General features: G+C 46.4%; 1 protein-coding gene across 1 annotated transcript in view; it reads left to right on the top strand.

The window, feature by feature from the left end:
* LOC134756166 (lysosomal-trafficking regulator) overlaps positions 1-21877 on the top strand; it is a 54158-nt gene that overhangs the window by 17510 nt on the left and 14771 nt on the right. Inside the window, exons 9-37 of the mRNA XM_063693020.1 lie at positions 626-801; positions 1685-1810; positions 2303-2393; positions 2759-2864; positions 3894-4078; positions 4316-4513; positions 5840-5950; positions 6366-6482; positions 6773-6907; positions 7861-8012; positions 8843-8897; positions 9309-9666; positions 9862-10205; positions 10300-10438; positions 10590-11496; positions 11701-11865; positions 12365-12439; positions 12540-12657; positions 13223-13389; positions 13585-15030; positions 15865-16008; positions 16412-16582; positions 16954-17103; positions 17310-17506; positions 18113-18159; positions 18810-18949; positions 19824-19928; positions 20777-20950; positions 21725-21814. Of these exons, the coding sequence (XP_063549090.1) occupies positions 626-801; positions 1685-1810; positions 2303-2393; positions 2759-2864; positions 3894-4078; positions 4316-4513; positions 5840-5950; positions 6366-6482; positions 6773-6907; positions 7861-8012; positions 8843-8897; positions 9309-9666; positions 9862-10205; positions 10300-10438; positions 10590-11496; positions 11701-11865; positions 12365-12439; positions 12540-12657; positions 13223-13389; positions 13585-15030; positions 15865-16008; positions 16412-16582; positions 16954-17103; positions 17310-17506; positions 18113-18159; positions 18810-18949; positions 19824-19928; positions 20777-20950; positions 21725-21814 (6389 nt within the window). The remainder of the gene's footprint in view (positions 1-625; positions 802-1684; positions 1811-2302; positions 2394-2758; positions 2865-3893; positions 4079-4315; positions 4514-5839; positions 5951-6365; positions 6483-6772; positions 6908-7860; positions 8013-8842; positions 8898-9308; positions 9667-9861; positions 10206-10299; positions 10439-10589; positions 11497-11700; positions 11866-12364; positions 12440-12539; positions 12658-13222; positions 13390-13584; positions 15031-15864; positions 16009-16411; positions 16583-16953; positions 17104-17309; positions 17507-18112; positions 18160-18809; positions 18950-19823; positions 19929-20776; positions 20951-21724; positions 21815-21877) is intronic.

Below are 21877 nucleotides of genomic sequence, written 5' to 3'. Positions count from 1 at the left end.
GAAAAGTTTTTTTTTTTTTTTTTAATCTTTATTAAAGAGCTTTATCGCTTAGCGATTATGTCGCTCCATATAGTCATCATACAATCACACTAAGGAAAAGTTCGTTTTAACATCAGTGACATTTTTTAAATTTATTTAATTCATATCTACTTTGAAACGTTGGCAACGTTTTAGATATAGGTTTTAAGAAGACTCTTAGCTAATGGTCTGTTTTAGGGCTTTACAAATTACGTTTATGCTCAGGCAATTAACAAGCAGTACAGTATACAGTCTATAAGTGTCTCGAGTGCAGCTAAGGTCGCGAGTCGTGTTCGATTCTTCTGTGTCACTGCGCACGGTGCATTAAAGGCTGCAGGATTCAATTACCAATAATTACGTATGTTGTTCTGTATCAGTTTCTTACGAGTATTCAACTGAACGATTCAAATCGACAGGAGCGGGCAACTATTTAAGAGTAAGAGCCGAAGCGAGTCTTACTAGATGTCTAAGGAATATAAAATTGCATGCAGTTGTTAAAGGTTATAAGTATTTAAATGAGACACAGCTTTTAGCATCCCATCCCGGTCGATGTAAATCGTATGCAAATGTTGTACCAGGATATATTCAATATCAGTGAATATTTCAGACGTAACATCGGACCGTTCAAAAGAGGCCAGCTGCGCTGTGGTCAGAGCGGCGCTGCACAACGCGGGCACTGACGGTAGCGCGGCATTGCGAGCGCTGTGTGAGGCGCTAGTGCGCGTCGCTGTTGCTGAACCAAGCGCTGCGCACGCCATGCCGCCGCCTCCACCGCAAGCAAAGGTCTGTAGTGGTATTCGAGCAACACAGAACAACGCGGGCGCCAACGGAATCGCGGAGCTGTGAGCGCTATGCGGGGCGCTAATTCGCGTCGCTGTAGCTGAACCCAGCGCGCCTCCGCCTCCGCCTCAGGCAAAGATTTATACTTTGTAGTGACGCTTGCATAACTGTTTAAAAGATGCTGCGCGGTAGGTCGAGCGTCACTGTACAACGCGGACACTAACGGAAGCGCGGCGCTGCGAGCGCTGTGCGAGGCTCTAGTGTACGTCGCTGTCGCTGAGCCTAGCGCTGCGCATGCGATTCCGCTACCTCCGCCGAATCAAAGATCTGTAGTGACACTTGCAACTAGCACGACCGATCTAAGAACGCTGTGCGGTGGTCCCTGGGAGGATATAACCAAACGGAGCCGCCACGTCTGTAATTTGCTGTACAAAAAAGTCTGCCAATTTTTGCGGGGGAGGGGAACGTCAAATGTATAGGTACGTAACCTCAAAATAGCAATGTCAGATAAACGTCAGTCCATACATTGTGTATGACCATTGGCCGAATATTTTCGACAGAGGCGAATGCCTGTTAATAGCCATTAGCCACTCCGTTTGGTTATATCCTCCTAGGGTGTTCCCAACGGCTAAAGCATGGAGTATACCATCCATAGGCTAAAGATTAAGAATTTATTTAAAAAAATCCTTATAGTTTTTCTAAAACCTGACTTACCTTCTGGCTATTATTATTATCTTTTACCGTAATTCTGTTCTGTCCTGATAACTTCATAGTTTTTAAGTTTTATTATAAGTAGGTACTAACATTTTATGAGCCATGAGCTCGAAATAAACGATATTTTTTTTTTATTACCGGCCTTACGTTATATTTTGTATTGGTTCGTCAGGTTCCGCCCCTCCTTTGCCCCTCCGGCAGCAGCTCCGTGGAAGGGTCCTCTAGCGAGGAGAGCGTTGCAGTGCCCTACGCGTCCGAGCACAGCGAGCCTTACTACCGCGCCGACGAGGGGTACGAGGTAATTTTACACCTTATTACATTATGACGAAGGCTCAAATTAGAACTGTAAAGATCAAGACGGACTGCCATTGACTACTAGAATATACCTCATTTGAAATGAATCAATTTCACTCTTTAATATCCAAGCACTTTTCTTACAGCTTTTAACTTAGGCGGCAATATGTAACTATTGATACAAGCGTCATTCTGGGCCAGTCAAGTTTTTGTAGCTGTCGTTCTGCCCGTAACGTAGGAGATAAAAGTAATGGATTGAGAAATAAGATCAAGCAGTCGAACTGACGAAAAAAAAATAGTCCGACTCGCACTTGATCAGTTTTTAAGAGTAATGCAGGAAACATTAACAAGGCAACCCTGAGGAGTTTATCGACCCTTCTATATACGCTGAGAGAAGCGAGAGAAAATTAATGTCGATGTAGCCATTTCGTCGTGTAGGGCTTCTTACGTAGTAGGGACGTATGACGGAAAGTATACGAAGCATATTGGTTTGCAGGCTGACGTGGAAATAGGCAAGTTTGACCTGCTGTCAACGTACAAATCACGCAAAGTGTCGGAATCGTTGTCTTCTACAAGCAGCGCTACTGGTGAGTATTCTATTCTGTATTTTCTAATGTAAATTTTAATTTTATAAGTCATGCCTTGTTCATAAATATGTTCCATTGACCACTGAATATGGTAGGCATAGCCAAAAGGGAAAAGGTAACGATTTTAACAGTCTTATGTATGTATGTTTGTGTTCAACCGAAACATCAAAACCGAGCCGATTTTTAGGAGTATTTTATTTATTTGTCTTAGTTTTATAGTTGCTCAAAAAGAGGTACTTTACGTGGCTGGTTAGCTGTCGTTTTTGCGAACTAGTCATAGTAGTAGGGTTAGCACTTAATAACACACTTGCAATAAAATGTACAATAATAGTTTAAATGTTTACATTTGCGTTACTTCGGTACAGAGCCTGCTTTGGGGCCAGCATGCTCACAGTACGCGGAGAGCGGGCGGCTAGCGCACCCCGAGCTATGCGTTATCGTGCTAGACATACTCACAGACCTAATACACAAGTAAGTATTTAACCAGTTTTTAACATCCATGTCTAATTTGCGTAAATCACTGATCACTACTTACTAGTTGATCCGTCCAGCAAATGTCGGGATTTTTATGGTGATGTCCGGGCTTTTGTCAGGATATTCCCTTATTTTTTCATATGACAACCCTACACGTACATATTTCAGATGCGTCATGTTTACTGTACTGTACTGTACTTATCTATTAAAAATGTTTACAATAATTGTGTCCTAGATGTGAACATGTCCTGTTATAGTGTAAAGTGGAGGAAGGATGCAACGGAAGGTGCTGCCTGCGCCGTAGTATTGTACAAGTAAAGGTGCATCTATTGTACGTGGCGTAGGAGTCAGGACTATGATTTCGTATGGTTACATGTTATATATTCTCTTATTGACTTTAATTCCAGTTGCACTCAAAACCCAATTACATCAATTATATAATTATTTGTTGACAACTTTTCACTTAGGTACTGTTGCTTTGCTATAACAATATACTATATAGGATTATCTTAAAACCTGAATAGTTATCTTTACATGTGTTACAACGTAGTAATGAGATTAGCTGTTTAGCTGTTTGAGTTCACGTTGCGACTACCGTTTTTTCTTCGAAGCCGTATTACTGCCACACCTGATTATTATTGAACATTAGTAGTAAAAGTCAATTTGATTTGTCCAAATAGTTTTGGTATTTAGTAATAAGATGTGTGCTATGTTTGGTGTTCTAAACTATGTTTACGCGTGATTTTAATGACGGCAAGTAACTATTTTGAGGTTATAAATTTTTTCATTGTAATCCTAACACAGATAGTTTAGGAAAATGTGACGTAAATAAGAGTAAACTTCAATGTTATGTATCTTGTCGACATCACTGACAAAATAATTAAATGGATTAAACTAAACGGATGCCAGGTTTTGTTGATCATTAAATCACTAAGAATAAATTCCTACTTGGCTAAGGCGTTCAAACCAGGAATAAGAGAAAATTGTCATGTTAACAATTTATCAGAGAAAAATTTTATGTTTTAGACTAGTATCGGAACCCGACGGGCAAGAAGGTGCGCGCGCGTCGGGCGCGTCCTTAGCGCGCGCGTGCTGCACGCGCCTCGCCGCCGCGCTGGGGCGGGCTCGGGCTCCGCCCCCGCCGCTCCTGGGTCGGCTGCTGGGCCCCAAGACCGCCGCCTTATTGGAGTTGAACGATCCTGATCTTGCAGGTAAGCAATAGCTATTGTAGACATTATCAAGTTGCTTGTGGTCATAGCGCACGCGTGCTGCACGCACCTCGCCGACGCGCTGGGTTATCAAGTTGGCTGCTAGTTAATATACTACGACATGGAACAAAACGATCCTTACCTCACATAGCATTAATGAGAATCCTCTTAGACCTCAATTTCGGTAATTCTGTTCGACATTCATTACACACAATTTACACAAAATTTGTTTGCCCTCAGAGCTTCAGCGTAGCATATTAGAGCTAATCCACGTGGTGGCCATGCGGTCGATAAGCGCCTCGGAGCTGGCGCTGCTGCTGCGGCTATGCGCGCGGCGGGCGGCGCTGCCGGCGCTATTGCCAGCACTGCTTCGGCTGGCCGGGGACGCGGAGCCCGCGCCGCTTGCCGTGCTTGCCTTCCCCGTCACACAGTCTACAGGTGAGAGTTAAGTCGAGAGAATCGTCCGTTAGATGTCGCTGTACTGGCTGAGGCGCATGAATCTAGTATAACTGGATCGGTCATGAGGAGTGGGGGAAAATGACCGAACGGGATAGTCTTATGTATCTTTCAGTAGGAGTAGCAGAGAAAGCGCTGTTATTGTTTGTCCTTGTCATAGTTTCACTTTTCCACCGCTGCCACAACCGAGGTTGTGGCAAACAAATAAGTACGTGACATGTCATGTTTGTTCGTTGCTTGTTTAATTATCGTTGTTTTGTATGAAATTGTGCTTTCTCTTATGAAATATAGTGATGGTTAGCGTTTTGAATGCTTGAACTTTGATAAAATACTGGTGAATTGTTCTGTAATCGGCTGTAATAGCCTTTCACACGTAAGTACGGTATTTTACACCTTCCTCTTAACGCAATATGTGAGAATAACATCGTAAAATTACGTTACACTCAAAGCAATGTAGAATCAAACGATTTCAATAAAAATATCACAATTATTTACGCAAATTAACAAAACATTATTTGTAAAATTATCCGCCCAAATTACGTAGCTACCTACGTAAGAGTAAGAGTCTGAGGTCAGCCATTTTAAAACTTCTTCTTAATTTAGCTGCATAACAATCATGTTAGGGATACCAGATGAAAATATCATAATTTTATGGGTAATTTTGACCTCGAAGTTTTATCGTACTTCTAATGTTGTGAAGATTAAATGTGGTGTACATTAATTGGTGTGATTGCGATTTGTGATTTCTTTAAATTAAAACTCATAATACATTTTATTTTACGTTTTATTTACTAAACATGTTTAGTTTTGTACCACCTGCGCGAATTATAGGAGGTATTTCATTGTTTATACGCCTAAAAAGAACGGCCCATTGACATTTTATTTAACAATTTTTTAATACCGTCAAACAAGCTAACTTTGCCTCCAGGGTAATCGCCCCAACGTGATATCAAATATTGGGGTAATTTTTACCAATATGGTATCCCCACGTTTATGACGTCATCTATGTCTATCCCTTACGGGCGCACGCGTATAGCTGGTCTATGTAATGCTAGGTCTATGCTGAGGCGTCTTATAAAACGCGCTATGCGTTGACGTAAAAACATAACTAGCAGACGATTTGTTTCGGGACGTCATAGCGACTCGGATCTGTGTATGTGTAAACGAGAACTAGCCATCGGAAATCCAGTGGAAGTCATTTCTGAGTCGCACGTTTTGCTGACTTTGTGCGCCTAGGGCATGAAGTGAAATTCTGGATACCGTATTGGTAATGGTTAGATAGATAAATTACAAGTTTTTGTTAAACAGATGCCGGGCCCTTGGGGCGGAAGGACGGCTTCGAGGACGTGAGCGCTCCGGCGCACTGCGCACACGCAGAGGCGGCGGCACGGGGGCTTCGAGAGGCTCACCTAAAGGCCGGTAAGTACACACAGATCCAGTGTTCCGGTATGACATGTAAGGTTTAGGGGAAGCAGCGCAGCAGGCTCACTTGTACAAACAGATGCCGGGCAGTACACCGGAGTGGCATGTCGAGTTCGAGAATGTGTGCGCGTTCGCACTGAGCGCACGCCGAGGCGGTGGCGCGGGCACGTCGAGAGGCTCATCTACAGACCGTACAGAATACGATACTCTATTTTGAATTTAGTTAATTCTTAAAAACATGATCCCGCTCCTTAACTACGTTGCGGCAAGCTTGCGGACACCACGCCACGGGAATTCAATTCCGAAATACTCGAATTATGATGTATAAACTCTTTATTGTACAAAACACAGAACACAAATATGGCAGTACAAAGGCGAATTATCGGGTGGTTATAACAAAGTTGTATTACAGGGTTGAACTCGGCATGGGCGCTGCACGCGGCGCGGTGCGGCGCGGAGGGCGCGGGCTGGGCGCCGTGGCTGCAGGGCTTCGCTCTCACTACTTGGTTACGTCGTCATCCGCCCAACGGTAAAAAAATAAAATTATTTCACACCGGTCATGAAATCAAAATGGAATACACTGAAAAACTTTTTTATTTTTTCTGGTATTGGCAATAAAACATTTTTTTTTATAATCAAAAACCACTTGGTCGGTTTTTTTACTACCGATTGACATGACTTTGTACTTGACTTAGTAAAATTTTAACTGCGGAGATAAAATCAGGAGGCCATAATATTTCTAAGAGACCAACCTGACCTAATAACGGAAACTGTTTGAAATTCTTAATTAAACAATTTAAATAGTTATTATTTTTACAGAACCAGCAAATGAATGGAAGGGTTCAGCAGAGCGTTCGCTCGACGCGATGGAGAAACACGTAAACTCGGAACTACACGTCCTGACTATTGGACACGACTCGCTCCTTCTCGAGCTTTGGCTGCACACAGACTGCGGTGTGTACGCGCTTGTTTCATTTTATCATAAAAAATAAATAATTATTGGACATTCTTACACAAATTGACTAAGCTCCACAGTAAGCTTAAGAATGCTTGTGTAGATGTTAATATATTTTTCCTTTTTTATTGTGGGACGTACCACATTATTACAATTTATAGCTTGTGTAGATGTTTCAGAAAAAATGGTACCATTTACTTAATTTCGAAAAACCATTAACTTTTAGGTTATTTAGACTCGGAATCACGAGTACTATTGAATGAGACTAAGAAAAAAGTGTCTCCAGTTTTTCATACAAATTTTGGGTGTCAGTTTTGTAACGGTCAAAATGTATGTGAAAATGCGTTACAAAACTAGCATTTTTTAGGGGACATTTTTTTTTACTGCCGTGCCCCCAGATACATCTGGCGGTCTATACTTGAAGTCGCGCTAGATGTATAGAGTCGCGCGCGAGAACGCAATTCATGCTAGCGGGTCACTGTTGAGCATTAAACTTTTCAAGTAAAGTACCTAACAACGTATCGTATTTCCTATTGGGAATAATATCTGCGAAACTATGCGCAGGTGGCGCCACTACCACAATCTGAGGGTCTATCGCGAAACAAGAAAATCGAAATTTCGTTATCTAACATCTCTGTCACCCTTTGCATATTTGAGCGATAAAGAGGCAGATAGCGAAATTTCGGATTTGTGTTTCCCGGTAGGTCCTCTGTAAACAAACCGCCTTGATGCATAATGTCATATTTTATTTTCTCTGAAAACTTGTCAAAAACCTGTTAAAGGTACAATATGTATAAGTTACTCTATGGTTTACTAAAAAGGCTAGTGCTGCACTCTGGTGGCAGAACATTGCAGTAATATCCCCTATTAAATTAAATATATCACATTATGTGACAACAGGTCAGGTACTGTTTAATTTTATTTGTTTTATAGTAACTTGTTATCTATTCAGGTGCGTTTACACTACGCCTTTCGCGCCCCGAAACATCATGCTACAAAGTGCTAAGTGAGACCCGCGTGGACGCAGCCCTACCACCCGCGCAGTGGTGCTGTGTGGCCCTTAACGTTAAAGAGGTCGTGCATAAGCGAAAAATACACATACAGGTTAGTAAAGGAGTGATGTAATGAGCAGCTTTATAGAACATCAACTTGTAATTAGATATAGATTTAGATTTATTTATTTCAGGATAAAAATTACACTATAAATTTGAATCAATGTCAAATTTTGTCAAATCAATCTTCTTATCATGATCGCCAAACATTACATACTAAAAAATACAAAATAAATTAAAATGATTTTCTCTCCCAATAAGGATCGTCATATAAGTATGTATAAACAAAAACATGTCAAAAATAGATGTCAATGTTAGCAATTTAGAATCATCATTAAATGTCAAACAAAATAAAATATCACAAAAGAAGTAAATGACATTTTTAAAATACAATAAATCATTTGAATCATAAATAAAATTACATATATCATTACAAATTCAATTCCATGAAGTCACTGTTGAATTACCCCAGAGCAGTGAGCGTATATTAAAACGGGTTACTCACGTATTTTGAGTCGAGGATTGACATGTTTCGCTCCATAACGAGGAGGATTTTCATAGAGCGCTAGCGTTGGTGGCCCGACGCAGACTGCGGGCTGCAGCCCTCTGCGGGTAGTTTCTCGTCTCCCCTGCCGCCGCCGTCGCCCGCACAGAGAAATCGGTCGCGGAGGGCTGCTGCAGCCCGCAGTCTGCGTCGGGCCACTAACGCGAGCGCTCTATGAAAATGCTCCTCGTTATGGAGCGAAACATGTCGAGCAATCATCGACTGTATAGACGTGAGTGACCCGGATATTTAATTTGTAATTGTTCGAAGTCGATTCTCAGTTGAAGTGGATATGATAAAGTTCAGATTTTTTGTTTTGACTTTTTTTTTGTTATCAGGTGACACTTTACATAGATGGATGCGAGTGTGAAACTGTGTCACTGCCTTTACAAGGTAAGAGCGTTACAGTATTCTGTTTGACGTAGTTATATTTTTGTACATTTGATCTTAAAGGATACAGAAACATAATAAGCCTTACATTTTATCTCTTACTCATTTTTCGTGCTCGTACTGTATCGACTTAGGCTTAGAACGCGAACGCACTGCGATTAATTTCTTGCGGTTTCAGAACCGCAAAAAGTGTAACGGCATGCTTTATAAGCGCACGACTGAAACCAATAAAACTTTGATTTCGTGGAGATTGATTTATTAATTTCATTGCATTTTTTTGAAAAAGCACTATACATACATCGCTTTGAAAAGGGGTTGTCGGCCTCATAACTATTCGCCCTCACTACGTTCGGCCGTCAACCCCTTACTTCCCGGCCTCTGTAGTAAATGTTCTACACAAATACGTCTACGCAGGCATCCTGGTCCGCAAAGTGACCCCAACGCACCTACTGGTCGGTCACTCGATTGCGGCCCGCGGCGGCTATCACATGTCGGGGTGCTGCGTGTACCGCGCGCCCGTGCTCGGCGCCGCCGCCGCGCTGCACGCCGCCGCGCACCAGCCCGCGCCGCACCCGCACCTCAAGTGCAAGGTGAGGGTTGTAGCGTGTACAATTTACTCCCAACGCACCTACTGGTCGGTCACTCGATTGCGGCCCGCGGCGGCTATCACATGTCGGGGTGCTGCGTGTACCGCGCGCCCGTGCTCGGCGCCGCCGCCGCGCTGCACGCCGCCGCGCACCAGCCCGCGCCGCACCCGCACCTCAAGTGCAAGGTGAGGGTTGTAGCGTGTACAATTCACTCCCAACGCACCTACTGGTCGGTCACTCTATTGCGGCCCGCGGCGGCTATCACATGTCGGGGTGCTGCGTGTACCGCGCGCCCGTGCTCGGCGCCACGGCCGCGCTGCACGCCGCCGCGCACCAGCCCGCGCCGCACCCGCACCTCAAGTGCAAGGTGAGGGTTGTAGCGTGTACAATTCACTCCCAACGCACCTACTGGTCGGTCACTCTATTGCGGCCCGCGGCGGCTATCACATGTCGGGGTGCTGCGTGTACCGCGCGCCCGTGCTCGGCGCCGCCGCCGCGCTGCACGCCGCCGCGCACCAGCCCGCGCCGCACCCGCACCTCAAGTGCAAGGTGAGGGTTGTAGCGTGTACAATTCACTCCCAACGCACCTACTGGTCGGTCACTCTATTGCGGCCCGCGGCGGCTATCACATGTCGGGGTGCTGCGTGTACCGCGCGCCCGTGCTCGGCGCCACCGCCGCGCTGCACGCCGCCGCGCACCAGCCCGCACCGCACCCGCACCTCAAGTGCAAGGTGAGGGTTGTAGCGTGTACAATTCACTCCCAACGCACCTACTGGTCGCTCACTCTATTGCGGCCCGCGGCGGCTATCACATGTCAGGGTGCTGCGTGTACCGCGCGCCCGTGCTCGGCGCCGCCGCCGCGCTGCACGCCGCCGCGCACCAGCCCGCGCCGCACCCGCACCTCAAGTGCAAGGTGAGGGTTGTAGCGTGTACAATTCACTCCAAACGCACCTACTGGTCGGTCACTCTATTGCGGCCCGCGGCGGCTATCACATGTCGGGGTGCTGCGTGTACCGCGCGCCCGTGCTCGGCGCCACCGCCGCGCTGCACGCCGCCGCGCACCAGCCCGCGCCGCACCCGCACCTCAAGTGCAAGGTGAGGGTTGTAGCGTGTACAATTCACTCCCAACGCACCTACTGGTCGGTCACTCTATTGCGGCCCGCGGCGGCTATCACATGTCGGGGTGCTGCGTATACCGCGCGCCCGTGCTCGGCGCCGCCGCCGCGCTGCACGCCGCCGCGCACCAGCCCGCGCCGCACCCGCACCTCAAGTGCAACGTGAGGGTTGTAGCGTGTACAGTTCACTCCCATCCCAACGCACCTACTGGTCGGTCACTCTATTGCGGCCCGCGGCGGCTATCACATGTCGGGGTGCTGCGTGTACCGCGCGCCCGTGCTCGGCGCCGCCGCCGCGCTGCACGCCGCCGCGCACCAGCCCGCGCCGCACCCGCACCTCAAGTGCAAGGTGAGGGTTGTAGCGTGTACAATTCACTCCAAACGCACTTACTGGTCGGTCACTCTATTGCGGCCCGCGGCGGCTATCACATGTCGGGGTGCTGCGTGTACCGCGCGCCCGTGCTCGGCGCCACCGCCGCGCTGCACGCCGCCGCGCGCCAGCCCGCGCCGCACCCGCACCTCAAGTGCAAGGTGAGGGTTGTAGCGTGTACAGTTCACTCCCATCCCAACGCACCTACTGGTCGGTCACTCTATTGCGGCCCGCGGCGGCTATCACATGTCGGGGTGCTGCGTGTACCGCGCGCCCGTGCTCGGCGCCACCGCCGCGCTGCACGCCGCCGCGCACCAGCCCGCGCCGCACCCGCACCTCAAGTGCAAGGTGAGGGTTGTAGCGTGTACAATTCACTCCCAACGCACCTACTGGTCGGTCACTCTATTGCGGCCCGCGGCGGCTATCACATGTCGGGGTGCTGCGTATACCGCGCGCCCGTGCTCGGCGCCGCCGCCGCGCTGCACGCCGCCGCGCACCAGCCCGCGCCGCACCCGCACCTCAAGTGCAAGGTGAGGGTTGTAGCGTGTACAATTCACTCCCAACGCACCTACTGGTCGGTCACTCTATTGCGGCCCGCGGCGGCTATCACATGTCGGGGTGCTGCGTATACCGCGCGCCCGTGCTCGGCGCCGCCGCCGCGCTGCACGCCGCCGCGCACCAGCCCGCGCCGCACCCGCACCTCAAGTGCAACGTGAGGGTTGTAGCGTGTACAGTTCACTCCCATCCCAACGCACCTACTGGTCGGTCACTCTATTGCGGCCCGCGGCGGCTATCACATGTCGGGGTGCTGCGTGTACCGCGCGCCCGTGCTCGGCGCCGCCGCCGCGCTGCACGCCGCCGCGCACCAGCCCGCGCCGCACCCGCACCTCAAGTGCAAGGTGAGGGTTGTAGCGTGTACAGTTCACTTAAAATTACCGTGGTTTGCTGTCGAGGTGGCGAAGGCTGTGGAATGAAAAGCGGGAGGGTATGCGCTGCAGTGGGGGCTGATTTCGCTATTCGTGTGATTCGTGAGAACTATATAATAGGCCTCCAGACATAAGTGTCTATTGGGCGTTTAAGAGTACTTCAAGTTAAAGCGTAACGGCGTTATTCATAAACGCGTTACTGGCCTAAATTACCTATGAATCGTGTATGTATATTTTTCCTTGGACATAAAGAATCTCTTCTAAAGTAAAATTGTTATTGCGTTACTTAAAAAAGTCTGTCAAATTTAACGAGCAGACGTTTAATCGTTTGTCCCTATCTATTATTTTGACATTTTTGCTTGTCAGAACAGACAACATTTGGCAGAGGTTTGCTCAGTTCAAGGGGCAAAGAAGAAAAGAAGTTTTTACGAATACTTGAAGGACGCTATAACAGCAAGTTTTCTTTTTACAGGTCGATAATGAAATTCCAAACTACTCAAGACTCTTGACTCCGAACGTGCTCGATTCAAACATCGATTGGGATCATGTAAGCTTGGCTAGCCTGTTAGATCTTCCTTCTCATATGACTGTCATTGTCTAATACAATATTACAGATAAACAAGGCTAATGCATGTTGGTATGTTTAGGTGTACGATATGTCTGGAGCAGCGCTTCGTGAGCTAAACGAGAATTTGTTGTTATCCTTCAGCGCACACGCACCTAATATCGTCAATCTCTACCACCAGACGACGCCATTATCCACAGGTATGGTGTGAACGTTAGTTTTTAGTCAATACATAACGTTTTAAAACCAAAGGTAGTGAATTTGGAAGACAATGTGCACTTTTTTTCATCACTTTGTTGGAATTCCTCTAGGAAACGTGACTATTTTATGTATATGCATAGAGATTATTCCCGTTTTTGTCAAAACCCAGTTCTGATGATGGGATCCATGAGGAATCGAGGAAACTCCTCAAATCTTAAAGGCATACATATAGAGATTTTTGTGTTTTTGAACTGCGATCCTTACAGAAACGAAATGCTACTAGATAAAGGGGACGAAGTGGATTAATTATACTATATCTGGTGATCATTTAAATACCAGCCAATAATTTACATGGCATTTCAAACTGATTAGAGAAGTCGGTTTTTTTCTTTTAAAGGTTATTGATTTTGAGGTTATCACACTTTAGTCGAGTTAAAAATTGACACACCTTACGTATTTCTTTTATTAGATCATAATTAGGTTGCCACAAAGTTGACAATTTATTGTATTGAACATTCATACATTTTGTTTGATCAAAAAAGTAAAATCAGTATTTTTCTCCAGTATTTTCCACTCGCAACCCGGGTCCGAAACCAGTAGCGGGCGCCTGCGTCCCCGAGCCGCTAGCATGCACCTGGACCGTGCGCTGGAAAGCGTCCGGGCACTGCGGCATCGCGCCCGCAGTCTACATGCTGGGCGGGCCGTCTGTGCTGCTGTATCTGTTTGCTAGGGTAATGTACCTTGTGTTTGTGTTTATAAGGTTCATTTTGTAATGTCCGAGCCACTATAGCGCCACTAATGTTTCCGGTCACTAGTATATCATATGTGCATAGCAGTATTCTCTATCATGATCACTCAACAACCTAGGTCAGAACAGGTCGAGAACTTTTAGTAATCAATACTTAAAGCCAAATTTTTTCTCACAGGTAGTGGAAATGGAGGCGAGCGCAGAAGAACAAGGGATGGCATTGGGAATAGTCCTTCGCGTATGCCGCGCTGACAACAGGCTACGGTCGGCATTGCACGGCGCTGACGGCTTGGAGCTGCTGCTGCGAGTGTTCGGGACGCCGAAGTGCCGCCTCACACGCCGAATGCTGCAGGTAAAGACAGAAGAACAAGCGATGGCATTGGGAATAGTCCTTCGCGTATGCCGCGCTGACAACAGGCTACGGTCGGCATTGCACGGCGCTGACGGCTTGGAGCTGCTGCTGCGAGTGTTCGGGACGCCGAAGTGCCGCCTCACACGCCGAATGCTGCAGGTAAAGACAGAAGAACAAGCGATGGCATTGGGAATAGTCCTTCGCGTATGCCGCGCTGACAACAGGCTACGGTCGGCATTGCACGGCGCTGACGGCTTGGAGCTGCTGCTGCGAGTGTTCGGGACGCCGAAGTGCCGCCTCACACGCCGAATGCTGCAGGTAAAGACAGAAGAACAAGCGATGGCATTGGGAATAGTCCTTCGCGTATGCCGCGCTGACAAAAGGCTACGGTCGGCATTGCACGGCGCTGACGGCTTGGAGCTGCTGCTGCGAGTGTTCGGGACGCCGAAGTGCCGCCTCACACGCCGAATGCTGCAGGTAAAGACAGAAGAACAAGCGATGGCATTGGGAATAGTCCTTCGCGTATGCCGCGCTGACAACAGGCTACGGTCGGCATTGCACGGCGCTGACGGCTTGGAGCTGCTGCTGCGAGTGTTCGGGACGCCGAAGTGCCGCCTCACACGCCGAATGCTGCAGGTAAAGACAGAAGAACAAGCGATGGCATTGGGAATAGTCCTTCGCGTATGCCGCGCTGACAACAGGCTACGGTCGGCATTGCACGGCGCTGACGGCTTGGAGCTGCTGCTGCGAGTGTTCGGGACGCCGAAGTGCCGCCTCACACGCCGAATGCTGCAGGTAAAGACAGAAGAACAAGCGATGGCATTGGGAATAGTCCTTCGCGTATGCCGCGCTGACAACAGGCTACGGTCGGCATTGCACGGCGCTGACGGCTTGGAGCTGCTGCTGCGAGTGTTCGGGACGCCGAAGTGCCGCCTCACACGCCGAATGCTGCAGGTAAAGACAGAAGAACAAGCGATGGCATTGGGAATAGTCCTTCGCGTATGCCGCGCTGACAACAGGCTACGGTCGGCATTGCACGGCGCTGACGGCTTGGAGCTGCTGCTGCGAGTGTTCGGGACGCCGAAGTGCCGCCTCACACGCCGAATGCTGCAGGTAAAGACAGAAGAACAAGCGATGACATTGGGAATAGTCCTTCGCGTATGCCGCGCTGACAACAGGCTACGGTCGGCATTGCACGGCGCTGACGGCTTGGAGCTGCTGCTGCGAGTGTTTGGGACGCCGAAGTGCCGCCTCACACGCCGAATGCTGCAGGTAAAGACAGAAGAACAAGCGATGGCATTGGGGATAGTTCTCCGCGTGTGCCGCGCTGACAACAGGCTAGGGTCCACATTTCATAGCGCTGTAAGGCTTGGAACTGCTGCTGCGAGTGTTCGGGGCGCCGAAGTTTCCAGGCCTTGTATCCAGAAGCTACATGGCTAGAGTATATTGTAGTCAAAAGTGAAAAACTGAATACGGAAGAGAGATATATATGGCAAGACGACGTTGAAGGATTGAGTGAACGCAGGGCCATCATGGAAAGCCGGTCGGATAGGAAATTATTTGGGGGACTTTGTTAAGCCACGCTTGAAATAATGACCGTAAGAGAGTATGTAATGGCATCGTGATAGTTCTCAGTAAGTGGCTTGCCAAAGTCAATATTCAAATGTAATCCGACACGAGTTTTCATCGATCCTTCTCTCATTACATTACTCTATAGAGAATTTTCGTGTGTATGTGTTGTTAGTTATAAATAAAATAAAATAAAAAGCCTTTTATTTCCCGCTAAATTATTACAGATACATTATTAACGATTTCTTGCTTTATGGTGGTTAGTAAAAAAATAATTTGTTTTTTTTTTTGCTTAAATACTAGTTTTTGGTTGTTAGTTGCTTATAAATATTTACTAAATAATTTGTATATAACAGGAACCCCTCTCAGGTGAAGGCCTCTTCCAAAGTTTGCCATTTTGATCGGTCAAGTGCGGTTTGATGCCAGTTTGGTCCAGCTATTTTAATGATGTCCTCGTCCCAGCGTGAGTGTGGCCTTCCACTTTGTTATTTTTAGTTATAGTTTATAAATATTACTAATTTGCGCGTATTTTCGCAGGTGATCTTAGAGGAAGCCTGCACTAGCCGCGTGTTGACTTCCACCGGAGCCGGATTGGTGGTCAGCGGCGCTGACGCGGTGGTGCGCGAGCCAGCGTTACTAGCGCTACTAGTGCAAGCCAGCCGCCATCTCGACACGAAGGAGGTATGTGGACTTCTACTTCTAGATATTCTTAGAGGAAGCCTGCATTAGCCCCATGATGACTGTAGTAGACGCAAACCAAACTGACGACCGGGGTCATATCTCTATCTCTCTTACCCTACCTTCGACCACGCGAGCGCGAATGAAAAGTTTTACGACTCCGATCGTCAGTTTGGTTTGCGCTACTATAGCACCAGAGCTGGGTGGGTGGTTTGGGTGGTACGCGAGTAACGCCAGCCAGCGCTGCCAGCACTACTGGTGCAAGCCAACCGCGATACAGAGGAGGTGAATGTGCGTTAGATGTCACTTGTGACCTTAGAAGAAGCCTGCACACTTTTTGTGCTGATTTGCGAGTTGCAAAAAAAAATTGTACTTGCATTATTTTCACCGTTCTGTTGTTATCCAGGAACTGGAATGGGAAGTGGAGGGCGAGCGCATGCGCGGCTCTCTCTGGGCACTGACGTTGTGCTGCATACGTTCGCTGCTAGAAGACGCGGGCGCACGGCGATGGCGCGCTTTTAACCAGCAGCAGCTACACCGGCATCATCTACTTCGGTTGTTGCTGGCTGCTTGCAAGGTACACTATAGGACACATTATTAATGGATTCATTCAGTGGCCATGCACTTTTGTGGCTGTATGAATGTTCTGGATTGTAGAGACGAGACTACAACCATCGACGTCGACGCTCGGTAAATCAGACTTACTAAGTAGACAATGTACCTACTTACCGCGAAGCACCATCGATGCTCTAACAGTGCACATTACTAGATTGTGTTGTGATCTATATGCGTCCAATGCGTGCTGTTATTGACAAGTGATTACGACACACTTCCTGAACACGGTGTACGTAACATGTGAAAAGCGAAAGACCTCCACCACGCAGTAATGCTATGAAAATAACGAATGCTAATGAGTGAATGAGAATTAAATACCAGGACTTTTTTCAGGAACGTTTTCTGAACTCAGAGGACAATCCAAGCCGCAGCCCGGACGCGGCAGGCGCCTGCCTCGTGGGGGTGGTGGGGGGGCTGCTCGGCTCACCGCCCCTCCCCTGCCATCTGGCGGAGCTGTGTGACTTCCTGCTGCTGATGCATCAGGTATATCCTCCACGTTACTTTGCACTCCAGAGGATCCTTGTTGAGTCGAATTTCTTTTTTATTTATAATTCTTCGCCTTTAAAAGTTTTTTAGCTCTTACAGAGATGACTTGGGTAAATATCAGTCTCTTTCTATAATTGGTACAAAAACTCCCGAAACAATGACCTGAAAATATGTTCTTAAACCTTGATCTTTGTTCCCACCAGGCAAGCGACACATTTGTGACGCATTCGCGGGCGAACTTCTACTTCCTCCTAACGGCAGACACCCAAGACACCAGCGAGTTTATGATGAAGGCGCGGCGGCGGGAGCCGGAGCCCGAGGCCACCGACAGCGGGAGTCTGCGAGAGGAGGACAGCAAGCTGATGAAGGGCATCATCAACATGCAGATCAAGGAGGGCAGGTTTGTGTCCATCAGGTTCTTCTACGAGAGACCTACTTCCTCCTATAACCCAAGATACCAACGAGTTCATGCTGAGGGCGCGGCGGCATGAGTCTGAGCCCGAGGACACGAGCCGAGGCACTAACAGCGGGAGTCTGCGAGAGGAGGACAGCAACCTGATGAAGGGCATCGCATCTACCTGCAGATTAAGGAGGGCAGGTTAGGTAACCTAACGAAACCGCGAACCACTTCGATTGTTCGTTTGTCTATTTGCCTCTGTCGTGGCCAGATCATAAATTTTGATCATTTCATAATATGCCATTTTAGAATTGATCACTTCATGATGTGGTGCATGACGTCAGGAAAAACTCTAATAACCATGTTTGAGTTTTTCCTGACATGATGTGACCAATCGATAATTTCATTAAATGATTGCCACATTATTATTGTAATTGTATGTCACAATATGGGACCTGTCCTGAAATAAATACTATTCATTCATTCATTCATTATGAAATGATCGATTCTCTGATTTACCTACCTTTAACTGTTCAACGGAAAAACTTAACATTAACTTAGATTGCCCAGTTCCTTCATGATATGTCTAAATTACTTGCTTGTTTACAGAAAACACAATATCTCATCGACGTCAGAGAATTCGGATTTAAATATTGGTAAGTTGATCATGTATATGCACGACTAAAAGCGATGAGACACTTGGTGACAGTGACTATTACCAACTGAAACAATTAATTTCATTTCATTTCATTTATTTTATTCTTAAACAATACAAGCATTGTGTCAGAAATGACATTAAATACAATTTATAAATAACAATAATAATAAACTCATTTATACTAATACTAAATAACAATTATAAATACCTTTTTGCGACTTATCAAATATTTCATCAATACTATAGGAGCATCTAGTCAATAAGAACGACTTCAACCTACGCTTAAATAAAAACCAATCCGTAATGGCTTTTAGGTCAGTAGGGAGCTTATTAAATAGAGTGACTTGCGCAATGTTTGGCTACCTGAAGTTTCGGAAGGAAGCTACCCTTTATGTTTTTCGTCCTTGTGGCTAGGCGAGACTCCTGTTCTTCATCAGTACAATCTTTTGCAATATTTTTAACAAACTGGGTAATAAGAATAAGGACGTACAAGCTGGGACCCGTGAGAATATCCAATTTTTCAAAATACTCTACATGAACCAAAAGAAGGAATTGGACATTGACTTCCCTTACCTTCCTAATTAATTTTAAGTCAAAATTCAATTCAATTCAATAAATTTGATATATTGATTTCTGGTTCGGTTTTAGAAATGAGCGGCGACATGATGGACCCCGTAGTAGAAAACGAGAGCGTGCCCGATGACGCGCTCAGCGGGTACATAGTCGTCGACGTGGACGACGTAGCACACACAACCGTCGAGATGTATTCCAGCGGGATCTACCATGAGGTAAGTCGTGGACAATAATAAACCTTTCTAACATTTACTACTCGGCAGCTCGGCACTGGCCTGAGGTGACAGAATAGACGCGGCCGTTGAAAACTCAGCTCGACGTGGACGACGGTAGCACACACAACCGTCGAAATGTATGCCATCTATCACGAGGTAAACACCATTAACTTATGTCTAGACGCTAATGCACGATCGTCAAATATGGCCATACTGGTTCGGGCTGGATTAGAAGACTTTCCGGGAGTGTTGGCACCCGATACTAAGTAGCTGAACGCGTCCTTACGAAGCCGGTGACACGTGAGCACATTCGCCCGCGTCTGCGACGATCCGGCCAGGCTGTTTACGTTTAATGTTTTCATACAGCACCTGTCTTTCTGTATGTCTTCGAAATAACCATGTTTAATTTCGCTGACATATGAAGTCTAATTAGCGTTGGTATAGGTATTTCGACACCCCAAGTTCCTGTGGCTTTTTCATATCTTGCGCAATACGCAAGCACAGAATAAGTAGTAGTATTATCATACAGAACGGCCACGCATGGCCCCGCCCCGACTCGAATTACCTCGCCCCGCGACAGCAGATTGACGGCCGTTTGCCGGCCGCTCAGTACTATTTTTAAGCAACTTACTCACACAATGACGCATGACGCGTGTACAGACGTGCCGTTCACACATAGAAACGCAAGTGATTTTTGATGTATAGCGTGTCCGCCCTGTGACGCAAGCCTACACGTGACGAAATTTAATTTATAGGATGCCAGGACCATGGCGATTCTTTACGTTTGTAATATAAATAGGGTTTATATAAATAGATCATGAGATGAACTCCTCTTTTCACGTTCGAATGACGTCAAAATCCAGTATTATTACAGAAACGAGTACGCGCTGGCGCCGCTCCGGGCTGGACGGCTTGCGAGGGTCTACTGCTTCTTCTGCGAGATGCCATCTTACTGCTCTCTGAACACGACTTGGCACAGGTACACACTCAGGTTTAACTTGCGTCCACTTTAACACCTGGTGGTACTATTTGTATATTATTTCAAAAGTTTTTTTTTTTTTTAATATATGTATTTTATAAATTGAAATACATGTCATATATTAAAGAAAAAGTGACGAAGCCCTCCAGTGGTGAAGTCTTTACCAATTCGGGCTAACGCATTGAACCCATAGGCTACTTCGCAACGGTGGAAAATAATTTGATTTGTTCCCAAAGTTGTGTATATGTATTTTGTTTCGTTTGTATTTGTAAAATAAAATGGACTCGTCGGAAGATCAGCGCCGACACTTGGGTCGGCATTATGCTGAGGCGAGCCCATTTAGTGGTAAAAACTGCAAATATGTTTTTTAAATTTTTCTTGTAATGCATGAATGTACTCGTAAATTTATCACGAAAATAAATTATTTATGATTTATGATATGATTTATAAAAATATTTATATTACATTCTATTCTATTATATTTCCTCTATACACACGAACCACTATTAATAATTTACGTTAATATATTTATAAGTAAAGTTATTCTCAATACTTACAGTTTCCTTAATAAAAATATTTTAACATCATGTTTAATAAAGTTTCTACAGAGTAAAACACAGCTATTTGTGCAAACAAGAACAAAAACAATAACAACAATAATAAAAAAAAATGCAAGAGTATCAGGGTGTTAACAATTAAATTGTATATAAACTGAATACTAAAAAGGTTTTGTTATAGGTGGTGTTTTCATTAAGGAAACTGTAAGTCTAGCTTTAAGAAAATTTCCAGTGTTATGTATAACTATAGAAGACTGTTTGTTTCTTAAATAAATAAATACTGTCGTGTAGGCGATGCAAGGCGCTATACAGCCCGAGGCGCTGATCGTGGTCGCGAACCACCGCGACGCGGGCGTGCGCGCAGCCGTCCTCCGTGTCGTGGGCGCGCTGCAGCGCCGCGGCGTGCCCGCGCTGCAGCCGCGCGTGCCGCACAAGACCTACCTCTACCGACATCTAGCCAACCAGGTAACCAAACTTATTTTTTTATACTACGTCGGTGGCAAACAAGCATACGGCCCGCCTGATGTTAAGCAGTCTCCGTAGCCTATGTCCGCCTGCAACTCCAGAGGAGCTACATGCGCGTTGCCGACACACTCCGCACCCTCTTTGAGCTCTGGCAACCTTACTCACTGGCAGGAACACGACACTATGAGTAGGGTCTATTGTTATTTGGCTGCGGTCTTCTGTAAGGTGGAGGTACTTCCCCAGTTGCTCTAGATCTGGAATGACATCTGCTGTGCTGTGCCCTACCACACAAAGAGGGATGACATTCACACCCACAGTGCTCATACCTCTCTTTTGGACATAGTTTAAAGTTTAAAGACATGCCCGGATCCAGGACGCAGGGGGAAACGCTAGTCGTGCTAGTTAACTATCGCGACGCAGTTGTGAGCGCCGCCGTGCTGTTGCTGTGACTGATGATCGTGTGTGATCATTGAATAATATACATTTAAGCATTATGATCCGTCGATAGAGATTCATGGTCTAGAGAGAGCTGGATGACCAGTCATTATTTGGAAATAAAAGCTTTAATTTAGCTACTGACCCAGAAAAGTCGGTTAAATTGGTTTTAGCCTGCTGTAAAATAGCTCGAGCTTGTATTGTATATTATATTTTTTTAGGCTCATTTCTTCTTTTCCTGTCAGGTGTTTATGGTAGTTTAAATGTTGCCATCTATCAACATCTATACTCAATGTTAAAGCTAACTATGATGTACTAAACCCTCGGTTAATTTTGCAGATAGCCTTGTATCCGAGCTCAATAGAGCTAGCAGCAGCGTGTGCCGCCCTTGTCACCAAGTGCGACGTGCCGTTAGAAGACCAGCTCGAGGTAACCTTCAATACCTAAATTATGATGCTGCTGTCACAAGCACAATATGGAATGAAAAATGGA

Source organism: Cydia strobilella, chromosome 1 (assembly GCF_947568885.1).
Source record: "Cydia strobilella chromosome 1, ilCydStro3.1, whole genome shotgun sequence".
Classification (NCBI taxonomy): Eukaryota; Metazoa; Arthropoda; class Insecta; order Lepidoptera; family Tortricidae; genus Cydia; species Cydia strobilella.
Note: the sequence above shows the minus strand (reverse complement) of the source record. Positions and strands in the feature narration are given on the sequence as shown.